Consider the following 16882-nt stretch of genomic DNA (forward strand, 5'->3'; position numbering starts at 1 on the left):
ATTTCAGTGAGTTACTTAAGAACTGACACTCAGAAACTCCATGACGTGTAGGTCGTATGTACTCAACCCGGAGCAAGGATTGTAATTCCTTTAATTCAAATGTTAGGTGTGTGATGATTACAGGCTTCTTAGTTATTATAAAAAATGTGACATGGGTTAGATACTTTTGGCAGATGGAGAGCTTTAGAGGAGAAATAAGGAGGAAGCTCAAACGATGAATGAATAAGAGCCACACACATCATTATATGAATAGTGACATAAATATATAAAAAAGACAGTGCCAGACAGATGACAAAAAACATGGCAAATTCAGTAGAGGGAAAAAATGACCACAGTTGGAGATGTAAGAAAAGTACGGAGTAAGATAAATACATATCATTGGGTAAACAGATAAAATGAGAAATAAGGAGGACCCGCTACCATCAAAATCTGATACAGTAATCAACAAACACATGACTGAAAAAGAAAGAAAGAGAGATATTTGTAAATTAAAGTAAGTGAAGACAGACACAATAGTTCCAGAGCAGTGAAGCTACAGTAAACAGACACGCCAGAGTAAGTACAGTACAGCAGCAGAGGAATGAGCAACTTACACAGGGATGATGGATGATGTCATGGGGGGTCTCTAGTGTCAGTCTGTGCTAACCAGGCGCCGTGATACATTACTGAGTGGACATACTGCTTTCACCATAAAGGAAAAAAAAAAGAGAAGAGAAATAACTTAAACAAATGTCAATTAAACTACTAGTGGAGTTTTTCCTTTAGAGTTACTGAGTGACTGTGGTGTGCTGACTATCTTACAGTAGTTGTTGTGTGTTAACAGAGCTCACTCTTGTGATGAGAAGTGTTTATTTAGTTAAAAGTCTTGATTAGATGCTGAGACAAGGTTTGTTCTCAGTTATTGCTGCAAGAAGGCTGACCTCTAAACTGTTGCACATGTACATGCCGCATCATACTAACAATATGTGAGTCTAAAAACTTGGTAACGTGTTTACCCATGCGACACCAAGAAGAGAAGGTCAGGTCGGGTCACGCAGACGTCTGTGGGCACTTAAATCCTAGTGACAGAAGCAATTTAGAGGTCCTCAGATTTCAAAAATCTTTTATTGAGGATTTAGACAGAATAAAAGTTAATTCTTATATCAACGGCAATCGGGTGGCAGAAAAAGCCCTTTCTTGTGGGGAGAAGTACAGTACAGAAGAGCTGGATGAAACAAGCTCTCTTGTCATTAGTATGCCAGGAAAAGTTGCCTTTAAAGACTAACTGACCTTACTTACTGTTCATATCTTTCAGGTCATGAAGCCCATCAGCCCTGTGGGGTCAAAATTTGAGTCAGCCAAACCGAGCTGAGGTCACAAAGGGTGAAGCAGGGACGATGATGAGTGGTGATGACGGCTACAGTACAGTACAGTGCCGAGATTAGCTGTGGTTAACATCAATGACAACAACAGTGAAGAGCATGAAGCTGAGGGAATGGTACAGTACTGTTAACTTTGTTAGCTGTGGTGGATAATGTTAACTGGTGGATAATGTTAACTGGTGGATAATGTTGGCTGTGGTGGATAATGTTGGCTGTGGTGGATAATGTTGGCTGTGGTGGATAATGTTAACTGGTGGATAATGTTGGCTGTGGTGGATAATGTTGGCTGTGGTGGATAATGTTGACTTTGGTGGAAAATGTTGGCTGTGGTGGATAATGTTGGCTGTGGTGGATAATGTTGGCTGTGGTGGATAATGTTAACTGGTGGATAATGTTGGCTGTGGTGGATAATGTTGACTTTGGTGGAAAATGTTGGCTGTGGTGGAAAATGTTGGCTGTGGTGGATAATGTTGGCTGTGGTGGATAATGTTGACTGGTGGATAATGTTGGCTGTGGTGGATAATGGCTGTGGTGGATAATGTTGACTGTTGGATAATGTTGGCTGTGGTGGATAATGTTGACTGGTGGATAATGTTGGCTGTGGTGAATGTTGGCTGTGGTGGATAAAATTGGCTGTGGTGGATTATGTTAGCTGTGGTGGATAATGTTGGCTATGGTGGATAATGTTGGCTGTGGTGGATAATGTTGGCTGTGATGGATAATGTTGGCTGTGGTGGATAATGTTGGGCTATGGTGGATAATGTTGGCTGTGGTGGATTATGTTAGCTGTGGTGGATAATGTTAGCTGTGGTGGATTATGTTGGCTGTGGTGGATAATGTTGGCTGTGGTGGATTATGTTGGCTATGGTGGATAATGTTGGCTATGGTGGATTATGTTGGCTGTGGTGGATTATGTTAGCTGTGGTGGATAATGTTGGCTATGGTGGATAATGTTGGCTATGGTGGATAATGTTGGCTGTGGTGGATAATGTTGGCTATGGTGGATAATGTTGGCTGTGGTGGATTATGTTGGCTGTGATGAATAATGTTGGCTGTGGTGGATAATGTTGGCCGTGGTGGATATAGCTGACTGTACATGAGGTGGATAAAGCTGACTGTGGTGTAATAAGGCCAACTGTGGTGGATATGGCTGACTGTAGATTAGGTGGATACGGCTGAGTGTGGAAGAGACAGATAAGAGTGAAAGTGGATGAACCAGGAGAGAATTACAGTACTGTACTCGCAGAACGTAAACTATTCACTGTCAGGATAGGTTTAGACAAGCGGGTAAGGGCGGATGTGGGTAGGAGGGTGAGAGTAGGTAGGTGAGGGTTGGTGGATGAATGTAGAAGGGTGAGGGTAGATGGATGAATGTAGAAGGGTGAGGGTAGATGGGTGTGGGTAGGAAGGTGAGGGTAGGAGGGTGTGGGTAGGAAGGGGTGGGTAGGAGGGTGTGGGTAGGAGGGTGAGGGTAGGTAAGATGAGGGTAGGAGGGTGTGGGTAAGAAGGTGTGGGTAGGAGGGTGTGGGTAGGAGGGTGAGGGTAGGAAGGTGAGGGTAAGCAGGTGTGGTGTAAGTGGCTGCGAACTTTCTTAAGACATTCAGCTGATGAAGATGTGGCCTATGTGCAGCCATCAGAAGACCATCTTCATCGCCAACGTACGCCTGGTTGTCCAAACTGACACATCAGATGAGCACAGATGAGAAGAATACTTTACATACCATCGATTATGAAAGTGATGACAATATTATTCTGATGAGAAGCATGATGATTACCAGTGATTATCATATACCAGAATAAGCGATTCAACACTTATGGAAAAAAGACAAGAGATAGGAAAAAAAAATATCAATGAACTGCTTCATCAATGTTATATATTCGGGTGAAAATAATCTTAATCTTTTCGCTCACACAATCAAGTGAGTTAATTTTGAACGTCTTGGTCAAATTATATAGAAAGTGAACTGCTGTGTGTCTTGACCAAGTAAATAAGTTGTCTGCAACATTCAGAATGAGGTTGGTCCTATCCACCAGTTGGTTCTGTGTAGCTTGCAACTTGGCAGTGTTTTAGAGTACAGTATATAAGGGTAAAGGGACCAAAACTACAAAACCTGCAATTCACACAACAAACAGGTGCAACTGTGCAAATCTACAAAAAACCAGGAATTTAAATAGAAAGGATTCAAGAGATAATAGGAAAAACTATTTAATGATCACTCGTGCCAGGGAGAACGCAAGTTATCATCTTATTTAGAAAACAATATACAATACAACAAAATGAGGGAAAATCATTGGAATTTGAAAAAAAAATAAAAATATTTATGGTTCCTTGGCTTGCCATGTTGGGCCAGGTCCACTCTGGGAAACAGTTCTGAAACAAACATAAAATAAACAGCAAATCAAGGGTGCAAGTACCGGTATATACTGCCATGGTACCTAAAATACAAAGGTTATATAATCATGCTATAGCCATGTGACGGATTAAAAAATATAAAATAAAAATAAAGGGCCAAAATTGGGGTCGGGCAGCCAATCGCATGTGTGCCAGGAACCAGGAGGTTGTAACAATGGTGGTGCAGAGGATCCAATTCAAGAAGGGAGGTTTCAAGGCTATCTGGGTTGGCTGATGCATCACAAGTCAGTAACATAAAATTTTCAGGAATGACTGGGAACAGCTCCATGACATAAGGGTCCAACTAACAGCTCCTTCAGGGAATACAGGGATCGGGAGTAAAATAAAACAAGGGCCAAATTCACGCATGTGAACTTACAGAGGATGACCAATATTGAAAGCTAAGGCACGGCAATACAATATAAATAGAAATCTAAAAAGTGAAGCGTAGGATGTGTAAGGGGACGGGGGGTGGAGGAGCAAGGGAAGGTGATATGCATATACAATAAATAAATGTATATATAAATATATACTATAGGTTATTGTGGTGGAGGCTGTTGCCAAGGTGGATGTAAGAATGTATAAAATGCTTTAGAAATGGAACTTCTCATTAATTTATTTATGTATTTAGTTAAAAGCTGACGCGATAACTTGTAAACGATCAGTGAATTTGATGAGTGCACGCCTGAGCCATTTATGGGGGGGGGGTATATTTCACACGGTTTAGTCTGTTACGCCATCATAGGGACGGCTGCGCTGTTAGAACGTCTATGCTCTGTAGGACGTTGTGGAGCTGTCGAAGACTTGGGGTGCCGCTGAGAGCGTTGTGCTCATTATGCGGACAGCAAGGTGGCAAACGCACGAGTGCCTGGATACCCCGTGGCCTGGAAAGTGCTGACCACACCATGCCGGGGGTGGGGGTCCTGCACACCCACCCCTGCTACACTAGGCAGGCAGCTAGCTAGGTAGCCGGGTTAAAGCTCGCCGCTACTACTCACCGGCAGGGAACATGGCTTGTCGAGAACGACCAAATCCTCATCTAAATGTAATATTGCAATGTTTCGCGCTAACACCGGCGTCTCATGTCTGCAATAGCAATCACAACACGACTGCGTTTAGCATCTATATTAACAATATATTAGAAAACATAGGCACTGATCTATTATTGTGAATGCATAACGCGAGCTATTGACGACTGCAACACACATCCAGTTAATCTGCGACGGCCACCAACACTCTGAAAACACAAGTTTAGCAACAACGGGAGGGGAGGGTCCCTCGCCGTGCCCCCTCGCCACCTCGCTCGAAGACCCAGATCCAATAATGATGTCATGTTAAATAAGTTCATTAAACTTGACAAACAACTTTTGGGACCATTGAGTTTGCAATGAAGTCTATTTTTTTTTTAACTCTGTTGACCTGTTTAGCAAATCTTGGTTAATAGACATTAATATCATACATGTCTCAGAACTTTCAAGCTGAGAATCATCAAGATCTGCATACAGTTAAACTTAACTAACCCCTTCAAAATATACTCTGACCATGATAGTCCAGGGTTCTTAAAAAGGTTGTGATAGGAATTCCATGGCCACAAAAATATTTTTGAAGCAGGCAGAAAAAAGTCCGATTGCCTCTGGGTGAAGGAACATGCATGTGTGCGGGTGTATAGTGGGTAAATGATGCACAAGTTGGGGGCTTTGCTGCAGAGGAGGTCTATGCTGCAAGGGGAAGAGGGAACTTTGCTGCAGGGACGACATAGAGGATCTGGGACTGAGCGAAGTGCTGGTTGGGATTCGGCACCCACTAGTACCTCACCTCACATTACCTACTATTAATTATTTATCTACTAAATAGACTAAATTTCCAGTCAATTATTTAAAATTTTAAGAAACCGCCATCCAACTATGCTCAATTTAAATTCTGTGTCCCAGGCAATAAACCTGATTGAGACACATGACGACCCTTGAGACCGTGAGGTGAGATGTGGGGCGTGGGAGTAAGTGGTCTAGATCTATACGGCAGCAGTGGTGGGCGAGTATGTTGACGACTTACAGGGATGGAGGCAGGCTTGTCCACCACTACCAAGTCTTCGTCCACGTGCACGATTGGAATCTGCTCAGCCGTCACGGGGACCTCGTGCCTGAAACCAACGACGCTCACACCTGCAGCTCAACCACACACGCCCACACGGAGGTGGTGGGTGTGGTATGACCTCCCCTTTTACCCATTCATGTCTTCTCCCCACCTAACTGTATCTTGTGCACATGACATCAACCAGACATGAAAGCTAACATCAGTGACACCTACTCATATATATGTACACACGCACGCACACACACACCTCTCTCTTGTCAAAACAAATTCAAGTATATTTAAAAAAACAAAAAAACAATTCAGTTTTCACTCACTAACCAGAATCTTCTCACTCATCATTATAATGTCTAATACTGTATTGCCTGCTCTTATAAGCAGACCCAAAAATTAATTAAAATATGATTACACTGACTATCTCACAATATGATTACACTGACTATCTCACAATATGATTACACTGACTATATCACAATATGATTACACTGACTATCTCACAATATGATTACACTGACTATCTCACAATATAATTACACTGACTATCTCACAATATGATTACACTGACTATCTCACAATATGATTACACTGACTATCTCACAATATGATTACACTGACTATCTCACAATATAATTACACTGACTATCTCACAATATGATTACACTGACTATCTCACAATATGATTACACTGACTATATCACAATATGATTACACTGACTATCTCACAATATGATTACACTGACTATCTCACAATATGATTACACTGACTATCTCACAATATGATTACACTGACTATCTCACAATATGATTACACTAACTATCTCACAATATGATTACACTATCTCACAATATGATTACACTGACTATCTCACAATATGATTACACCGACTATCTCACAATATGATTACACTGACTATCTCACAAAATTCCCCCAACTATGAGTAAGCAACAACACAATTGTCAATGTTAGAAAAATGTACAACAAATAGCAACTATCAATTTGTTTTTTATTCAGACTATATGCATAAGGTAAATAATAGCTTCCTGAAACAATAGGTATGGTTTGACTATTGTAGTTCATGTCAAAACAATTTCAAATTAAATAAGAGCAGTGCTATTTGGTGTAATGTTTTTCTTAACACTGACCACATTATATATTATCATTTTGTGTTACTCTCATCACGTAACTTCTCTCCCATCTAGGTGGGGTAGCAGGGACCCTCTTAGCCCGATAGATGAGCAGAAACACATAAACAACTTAATCTAATACACAAATGGTTATATAAGAACTTTAATGGTATGTAATCAGATCCTAAGACAATACTGTATCTTATTCTTGATAAAGGCTATGAATTCAATGCTAACCCTGGCAAAAAAAATAATTATGCTATTTTGCTTCTAAATTTGTCATTGGAAAGGAAGTATTGAAAGTAGTTTGCTTAATTAACCCCCCTCCCTCCCCTTGTATTGTGTCAGATGAGTTTGTCCTGCCTGGGTCAGTGTTAACACAGGAGTGCCTAAAGTTACCCTATGAGAGTCAGTTAAATGACATAGGATAACACTCTTCTCACATCTTCCCTGGGATTGAACCCAAGTAGCCATGGAGAGAGGCACTGTGTCATCTACTAGCAGTTTCACATACATGCATCTACACTGTGATTATACCATGAGCTATTTAACTACCAATAACCAGTATAACTAGAAGTAAAGGAAGTGTATTTATACTGTATCTCACTTTGTAACAATATCTGCTCATCTATCTTATAACAATTAACATTTTTTTTCCTCAAACTCAAAATTATCATAATCTTCTACTGTACTTTTATCCTTTCTGTCACTGATCAGCTCTTAACCAAACCTAATATCTTTTAAGCTATATCAACTTATATAAACCAAGGTCTTCAATTGTTCTTCTCTAATGCACAAAGTTCATTAAAGACTGAGCTATCATTTTTTTTTCCTCGAGTCATGGAGTATCTGAAACATTTTTCTTTTTGTCAGTACGATAATTGTTTTCCCTCACTCTCCACCACCTTCTTACTTAAAACCTTACCAAACAAACCTAACATAACCAAGCTTAGTTTAACCTAACCTAACCAAGCTTAGTTTAACCTAACCTAACCCAGTCTAACCTGTTGAAAGCTACCCCAGCCTAACTTAATTGAACCTAACCCAGAGTAATTTCATGTAAGCTAACCCAAGGGAGCTGAATGTATATGTCTTGCCTAGTGTAGTATTTATTAGTCCTTGGACCTAGAAGCTGACCTGACCTAACCTAATCAAATCTATAGTTTTGGCATAAAAACTCGGGTCAGGTTCTGGGGACTAATTTAGCCCCACTAAGTCAGATGAGGTAACAGGTAGCAGCAGACGGCCTGAGGGGGCGAGGTTGGGTACCTGTGCACGATGTTGGCCAGCAGGTCGTTGTGCTTGAGGCGGTAGTCTGTGTCCACCTTTTCATAATTGACAGTCAGTGTTCCGCTCTTGATGCACCGCTCCTATGGGACAGACACAAGTTAATATTTTGAAGAGATTTTTGCAAAGAATGTCTCATGGTTAACACGTGATTATTCTAAATATTAATATACTGTTCTTTTGTGGTTCAGAAAGCAATATATGTAAAGAATTAAACTCTTAATTAGAATGTTAAGTGAGTAATTTAGCTCCTAGGAAGAATGATGCATTTAGTGTTAATATCTCAACCAGACTCCATAGGTGATTATCTTAATTAAAGGTGTACAGTATTGTTCCCTGGGTGTAGACAAGTATATTAACCCCTTATGTACAGTGTCGTCTCTGAACTGAATATAACATTAAAAGTGTTGTTCCTCATAGTGAAGGGGTAAACCATTTAATTAGCTTTATTAGTTTTCCAATGAAGAATTTTGTTCTTTGGGTGAACATAAAAATAATATACCTATAACTGCTTTAGGACAGGTGGTCAGGGAAGAAAATAATCTTATAAAAGTACAGTATTTGATTCAGCTATGTCTCATAATCAAAATAAGAATAAATGCATTAATACTGTACTGAAAATGTCTTTGGTGAGGACTACCTGGAGCTGGACCTTCACCCTCATAAGCTCACCCTCAATAAGGTAAATACTCACATACTCCTCGGCTGGGTGTGCTCGGAACTCCTTGGCGAAGACGTCGAGGATTTTCTCTCCCACCCAGCGGCCCTTGGTGAAGGTGGTGAAGGTGAAGTAGTACGGATACACCTTCCTCAAACCTGTAGAAAGAGGAGAGGGAGGGAAGGGAGAGATATTACCACCAGGGAACACACTGAAGGAGAGTGGTAGTTGTCAGACAGAGAGGCGAATTTACCTTGCTGGTGTTCCATACTCATTCCCGAGTAGTGCCTCTTCTTCCCCAGGGGTAGAGATGTTTATTGTACATATATGATAAACCAACCAAACCTCCCTAGCCTAGCCTAGCCTAGCCTAGCCTAGCCTAGCCTAACCTAACCTAACCTAACCTAACCTAACCTAACCTAACCTAACCTAACCTAACCTGCCATTCTTGGGATATGAGTGCATTATTTAAGGTTAGTTAGGTTGGTTGGTTATGGTATCTTATTATTTTACTTTATTGTCAACAGGAATAACGCAAACTGGTGTTGTCCAAAAACTAGGGAAACCTAGAGTAAAGAAAGTTGCAATCACTCCAAAATTGTATAGATTTTAGACTTCTAGAGGCAAGACAGAAATTATCTAATACATAAAACCTTCCTAAAGTTGCTGTAAAGTGAGGTGACTTGTATCTACAGTATTACCCAAACGGCATTTAGCTCTTTTACTCACCTTAAATACAATACCGTTCACAACAGAGTATATAACACACAGCTTAACATAATTACATAATGAAATATCAAGTATACTAGTTATATGTAACCTCACTGTTATCAATCATTATAATTAACGAAGATATTCCATTAGGTAACTTCTCCCTTGTCATTAGGTCAAGTCAGGTCAGGTCAGGTCAGGTCAGGTCATACCCTGACATGCCCCTTAACCCCGCTTCATATGACACACACATGACACTAAGTACTTACACACACTGTTATATCACCACGTACACAGTCATATTATCTCACCACGTACACACATACTCAGGACACTCACCACGTACATTAACATACCAAGGACACTCACCACGTACAACTGGCTAACTAAAGGGTCGTTAACACCTAGTATGTTAACCTGTGCGGGTCTATCTATCTATCTATCTATCTATCTATCTGTCTGTCTATCTGTCATCGCAGTGTTTATACGTGGTGAAGCTGTGGGTGACTGAATTGTGAGGAGTACTGATTACCTGTAGATTAGACACCCCTTAGTTTATTTCACCTGTAGATTAGAGACACCCCTTAGTTTATTTCACCTGTAGATTAGAGACACCTAGTTTATTTCACCTGTAGATTAGAGACCCCTTAGTTTATTTCACCTGTAGATTAGAGACACCCCTTAGTTTATTTCACCTGTAGATTAGAGACACCCCTTAGTTTATTTCATCTGTAGATTAGACACCCCTTAGTTTATTTCATCTGTAGATTAGACACCCCTTAGTTTATTTCACCTGTAGATTAGAGACACCCCTTAGTTTATTTCACCTGTAGATTAGAGACACCCCTTAGTTTATTTCATCTGTAGATTAGACACCCCTTAGTTTATTTCACCTGTAGATTAGAGACACCTAGTTTATTTCACCTGTAGATTAGAGACACCCCTTAGTTTATTTCACCTGTAGATTAGAGACACCCCTTAGTTTATTTCATCTGTAGATTAGACACCCCTTAGTTTATTTCACCTGTGAATTAGAACACCCTTAGTTTATTTCACCTGTGATTAAGACAGACACCCCTTGGTTTATTTCACCTGTAGATTAGAAGACACCCTTAGTTGTTCATCTGTGAATTAGAGACACCCCTTAGTTTTATTTCATCTGTGGATTGACACCCCTTAGTTTTATTTCATCTGTGGATTCTGGAACACCCCTTAGTTCATTCACCTGTAGATTAGAGAACACCTTAGTTTATTTCATCTGTGGATTTAGACACCTGGTTATTTCACCTGTGAATTAGGGCACTTAGTTTATTTCATCTGTATAGATTAAGAGAGACACCTTAGTTTATTTCATCTGTGGATTAGACACATAGTTTATTTCATCTGTGGATTAGAAGACACTTGTAGTTTTATTTCATCTGTGGATTAGACACCCTTAGTTTATTTCACCTGTGAATTAAAGACACACCTTAGTTTATTTCACCTGTAGATTAGAACCTTATGATTTTATTTCACCTGTAGATTAGAAGACACCCCTTAGTTTTCACCTGTAGATTAGAGACACCTTAGTTTATTTCACCTGTAGATTAGAGACACCCCTTAGTTTATTTCACCTGTAGATTAGAGACACCCCTTAGTTTATTTCACCTGTAGATTAGAGACACCCTTAGTTTATTTCACCTGTAGATTAGAGACACCCTTAGTTTATTTCACCTGAAAGATTATCACCGTAAGGGCCAACCTAACTTCACCTAACCCAACCTAACCTAACTTGACCTTAATTGAGCCAGGTAACGTTAGGGTAGTTAATCACATTATATAATTAATCGTTAATAAAATGAATCAAACTAACCTACCTAACCTAACCTATATCCATTAATAATATTTAGGTGAAGGTTAGATTAGGTTAGGTTAGGTTAGGTCAGGTCAGGTCAGATTAGGTTAGGTTAGGTCAGATTAGGTTAGGTTAGGTCAGATTAGGTTAGGTTAGGTCAGATTAGGTTAGGTTGGGTCAGATTAGGTTAGGTTAGGTCAGATTAGGTTAGGTTAGGTCAGATTAGGTTAGGTTAGGTCAGATTAGGTTAGGTTAGGTCAGATTAGGTTAGGTTGGGTCAGATTAGGTTAGGTTAGGTCAGATTAGGTTAGGTTGGGTCAGGTTAGGTTAGGTTAGGTTAGGTCAGATTAGGTTAGATTAGGTTCTAGTATACAATCACTCAAGATTAAGACAGTCCACCTTACCGTTTTCTATATAGTAAGATGTTTCGTTGTAGCGTTCCTCTGAGAACCCTGGTCTCTTAGCCTTCAGCGCCTTCGTCTCCAGCTTGGCCTGAGAGAGAGATAAAGAGATGGTTAAAGTAAAGAACAAAATATATTAAAAGAGAGAGTTTTTAAGATAAATTCAGAAATAAAATAATGAAAGACGTCATACTTACAATAACTTTCTAAATATTTTCTTGTTTCTTGTAGGATCCTCAAACATTGTTGACTCTTTGTAGGTATTATAGATAAACATTTATTTACGTATTTTTTGTGACATTTATATTATTTATTTATTGTATATATTTTTATATCATGTTGGTTTATGTTCAGGAAATAAGTGTAGTGTTTAAGTTAAGAACATTTGTGAATTTCTTAACATTGAAGTTTAAACATCATCATTACCGCTCCCATCATTATCATCATCATCATCACTACCACCATTATCATCATCATTACCGCTACCATCATTATCACCATCATCATCACTACCATCATTATCATCATCATCATCACTACCATCATTATCATCATCATTACCGCTACCATCATTATCATCATCATCATCACTACCATCATTATCATCATCATTACCGCTACCATCATTATCATCATCATCATCACCATCATTATCATCATCACTACCACCACCATTATCATGACAACCTGACACATGAGGTTTGCACATTAATTTTTCTGCCCCCCCCCCCTCCCCCCCACACACCAGAAAAAAGCTGGTGTCAGGCCGAGCCATTTATTCAGAGTGCCACACGGGGGCCACCTGTCGCCTGAGGTGAACACCGTCATCTGGCACCGGGGGAGGAACACGTCTGGCACCGGGGAGGGCCACGTCACCTACTCACATTGGATTTTCCCAGCGAACTGAGCGAGTGTATGCCTGTCTACTTCTGACATGAATCTGGACATCACAAGTCTTGGTGTGTGGAAGTGACTGAATAATAATAATGATAATAATAATAATAATAATAGTCACTTTCTTTGATAAACACACGGAACTCCACAATTGATCCATACATTGGCAATAATTACAATTATAACAATACGATACCAAGATAACAGCTGTCACAGGCACCTGCTGTCCCGTAGGCACCACCCATTACAGCTGTCCTTGGTACCACCCACCACAGCTGTCCTTTGAGCACCACACCACAGCTGTCTGTCCACTGTGAGTAGCACCACCCACCACAGCTGTCCCGTGAGCACCACCCACAGCTGTCCAGCTGTCCCTGTGAGTGCCACCCACCACAGCTGTCCCGTGAGCACCACCCATTACAGCTGTCCCTTGAGGTCCACCACCACAGCTGTCAGTGCCACCCCACACAGCTGTCCTCACCACCCACAGCTGTCCCGTGAGTACCACCCACCACAGCTGTCCCTTGTCCAGCACCACCCACCACAGCTGTCCACCACCCACACGCTGTCGTGTGCTGTCCCTTGAGTACCACCCACCACAGCTGTCCTTGAGCACCACCACCACAGCTGTCCTTGAGTGCCACCCACCACAGCTGTCCCATAGGCACCACCCAGCTGTCACAGCTGTCCCTTGAGAGACCACCCACCACAGCTGTCCCTTGAGAGACAGACAGACAGAGACAGACAAATAAAAGAAACTAAAAAAAGAAAAAGTAAAAAAAGAGAGAGAGCTACAATGTAAGGCTCGTCACCAAGAGGATGAATAATAGCACCATTGGAAGTGTCCAAAGTGACAAATGTGCTGCCGTACAAACACTCCCGCGGTTCGTTTAATGGGAAGTTGCTTGTTTGATTAACCAGAGCGGCTGTGGTTCGTTTTCTATGGACCTAATCCGTTGTCTGTTGACCTAATCCGTTGTCTGTTGACCTAATCTGTTTTCTGTGGACCTAATCCATTTTGTGGACCTAATCCGTTTTCTGTGGACTTAATCCGTTTTCTGTGGACCTAATCCGTTTTCTGTGGACCTAATCCGTTTTCTATGGACCCAATCCGTTTTCTATGGACCCAATCCGTTTTCTATTGACCTAATCCGTTTTATGTTGACCTAATCCGTTTTCTGTGGATCTGACTCAGAATTTAAACATGATTTAAAAGTCCTGAAGGGTTGGGTTGGGTTACGTTAATCTTCAAGTGATATTAAGTTCCAGTAGTGTCTTGCACCTCTATTAATGTAGATCAGTTTATTGTCTTGTGTATGACCTATCTTAGTGAGGCATAGATACACATTACATACATACATACATACATACATTCATACATACATACATACATACATACATACATACATTCATACATACATACATACATACATACATACATACATACATACTGTAGAACGTGTCCCTCAACTCATCTTAGAGAATCGAGTTTGTCTTAGTGCCATGTCCTTGAAGGCTGACACACACACACACACACACACACACACACACACACACACACACACACACACACACACACACACACACACACACACACACACACACACACACACACACTCACCATATGGCAGCCAACAAAACTGAGCCAGTCAACTAAACACACCTGACCTGGCTCCTGTCACTCCATTACACCCGAGTATTTCAACAAGGCTTTTATCCCCACCAATATTAGTTATATAAACACGCTCCATTTACCTCTTACATTGACTAAAACAATTGATGATGTTATTACAAATGAAAATATCATAATTATTCTCATCTCGAACTCATATACCCTATATTAAATTACAAACGTATCCTCAACTGTTTTAAGTAATATATAAAGACATCTCGGCATGTTAGATAAATAAACCCTAAAATATAATCCATGTTAACTTATGTTTTCAAGGGTTAATTGACGAAAGTAATTAGTATAATAATAATAATAATAATAATAATAATGTTGGGTATATCCGGTCACTCCACAGACGTAGTGAGCTTAACATAGGTTAACTACATACTTAACCAAGGTTCAATGAAGGGTCACAGTGACCTACTTTGGATGTTGTGTCCTGGTCAGGTTCCTGTGCCTGACGGGGAGGTTTCCTGGGCCACTAGTCACAGACCAAACGTATATATGGACAAGAGACGTGCGGCTCAACAAGGGTAAACATTAAGCGCTCATTTTTCATTGTTGACTTGGCATAAAGATATATAACATTATATATAACCATTAGTGTTAATATGTGTAAAACTAAACGGGACATAGTTCATCTAACCACCAGTATTATTATGTGAAATATATCAAAAATCAATAAGTAAACTGAGCGTTCATAAGTGAAACACGGCCAGACCGAGTGACACTGGCTGCCCCATGAAGCGTCCTCAGACCGAGTGACACTGGCTGCCCCATGAAGCGTCCTCAGACCGAGTGACACTGGCTGCCCCATGAAGCGTCCTCAGACCGAGTGACACTGGCTGCCCCATGAAGCGTCCTCGAACCAAAAGGTGATACTGGCTGCCCATGAAGCGTCCTCAGACCGAGTGACACTGGCTGCCCCATGGCAAGCGTCCTCAGACCGAAGTGACACTGGCTGCCCCATGAAGCGTCCTCAGACCGAGTGACACTGGCGCTGCCCCCATGGAAGCGATCCTCTGAACCGAAGTGACACTGGCTGCCCCATGAAGCGATCCTCCAGACCGAGTGACTGGCTGCTTATGAAGCGTCCTCAGACCGAGTGACACTGGCTGCCCCCATAGGCGTCCTCCAGACCGAGTGATACTGGCTGCCCCATGAAGCGTCCTCAGACCGAGTGACACTGGCTGCCCATGGGCCGATCCTCCAGACCGAGTGACACTGGCTGCCCCCATGAAGCGTCCTCAGACCGAGTGATACTGGCTGCCCCCATGGAAGCGTCTCAGACCGAGTGACTGGCTGCCCCATATGAAGCGTCCTCGGACAAAGTGATACTGGCTGCCCCCCATGAAGCGTCCTCAGACCGAGAGTGACACTGGCTGACCCATGAAGCGTCCTCAGACCGAGTGACACTGGCTGCCCCATGAAGCGTCCTCAGACCGGTGACACTGGCTGCCCCATGAAGCGTCCTCAGACCGGGTGACACTGGCTGCCCCCATGAAGCGATCCTCAGACCGAGTGACTGGCTGCCCCATGAAGCGTCCTCAGACCGAGTGACACTGGCTGACCCATGAAGCGTCCTCAGACCGAGTGACACTGGCTGCCCCATGAAGCGTCCTCAGACCGAGTGACACTGGCTGCCCCATGAAGCGTCCTCAGACCGAGTGACACTGGCTGCCCCATGAAGCGTCCTCAGACCGAGTGACACTGGCTGCCCCATGAAGCGTCCTCACAGACATATACAAACATCTCCAGCCAAAAACCACAAGGCGCCATCTGTGTACACGACGATAAATGACTCCAACAAGTTCATTAATTTCAAGAGCCGGATTCTATAATAACTGCAAGATAACATTCCTCCTAAATGGAGATATAAGACCCATGTGACTCTTGACCCACGACACATAATATGGATTCTCGTTGTATCGTAGGTTATGTTTTCTTCATAGATCACTTGACCTAATACGTAAAATAAATAAATAAAATCATATTTTTCTAAGATTTGAACATTATTTTTTCCCATAGCCGAAGATGGAGAACGAATTTTATTGGTTCATTTAAACTACGACACCAAAAATTACATTATTAAATTGTACAGAAACTTTGTAAGAACTAGACTCATTCTTTTACCATCAGCGAGGGGAAAAATAATATAGTATTTATAAGGTTAACAACAAGGTGACAATAAAATGGATTGACCCTAATCTAAACTAACCTATTTACTACAGTTCACTTCTTGGTTTTCTTCTTTTTTTTTTACATTTCTTTTCCATTTCTTTTCCAATCATATAAGGTCATGTACGTGATGATTGGTCCTCGTTTACCATGACGTCAGTTAATCCATAGAACAAATAGGTGTTGATTGGTTCTTGCTTACAATGACGTCAGTTAATCCACAGTACGCTACGTGGTGATTGGTCCTCTATTACCATGACGTCAGTTAATCCATAGAA

General features: G+C 41.3%; 1 protein-coding gene across 1 annotated transcript in view; it reads right to left on the minus strand.

Moving 5' to 3' along the window:
* LOC121879934 (RNA pseudouridylate synthase domain-containing protein 2-like) overlaps positions 1 to 15664 on the minus strand; it is a 36670-nt gene extending 21006 nt beyond the window's left edge. Inside the window, exons 1-5 of the mRNA XM_042386752.1 lie at positions 15412 to 15664; positions 11864 to 11965; positions 8951 to 9072; positions 8239 to 8339; positions 4752 to 4839 (exon numbers count right to left, since the gene is read on the minus strand). Coding sequence (XP_042242686.1) covers positions 4752 to 4839; positions 8239 to 8339; positions 8951 to 9072; positions 11864 to 11965; positions 15412 to 15664 — 666 coding nt within the window. The remainder of the gene's footprint in view (positions 1 to 4751; positions 4840 to 8238; positions 8340 to 8950; positions 9073 to 11863; positions 11966 to 15411) is intronic.
* Positions 15665 to 16882: the final 1218 nt, after the last annotated feature.

This window comes from Homarus americanus, unplaced genomic scaffold (genome assembly GCF_018991925.1).
Source record: "Homarus americanus isolate GMGI-L3 unplaced genomic scaffold, GMGI_Hamer_2.0 scaffold29478, whole genome shotgun sequence".
Lineage (NCBI taxonomy): Eukaryota > Metazoa > Arthropoda > Malacostraca > Decapoda > Nephropidae > Homarus > Homarus americanus.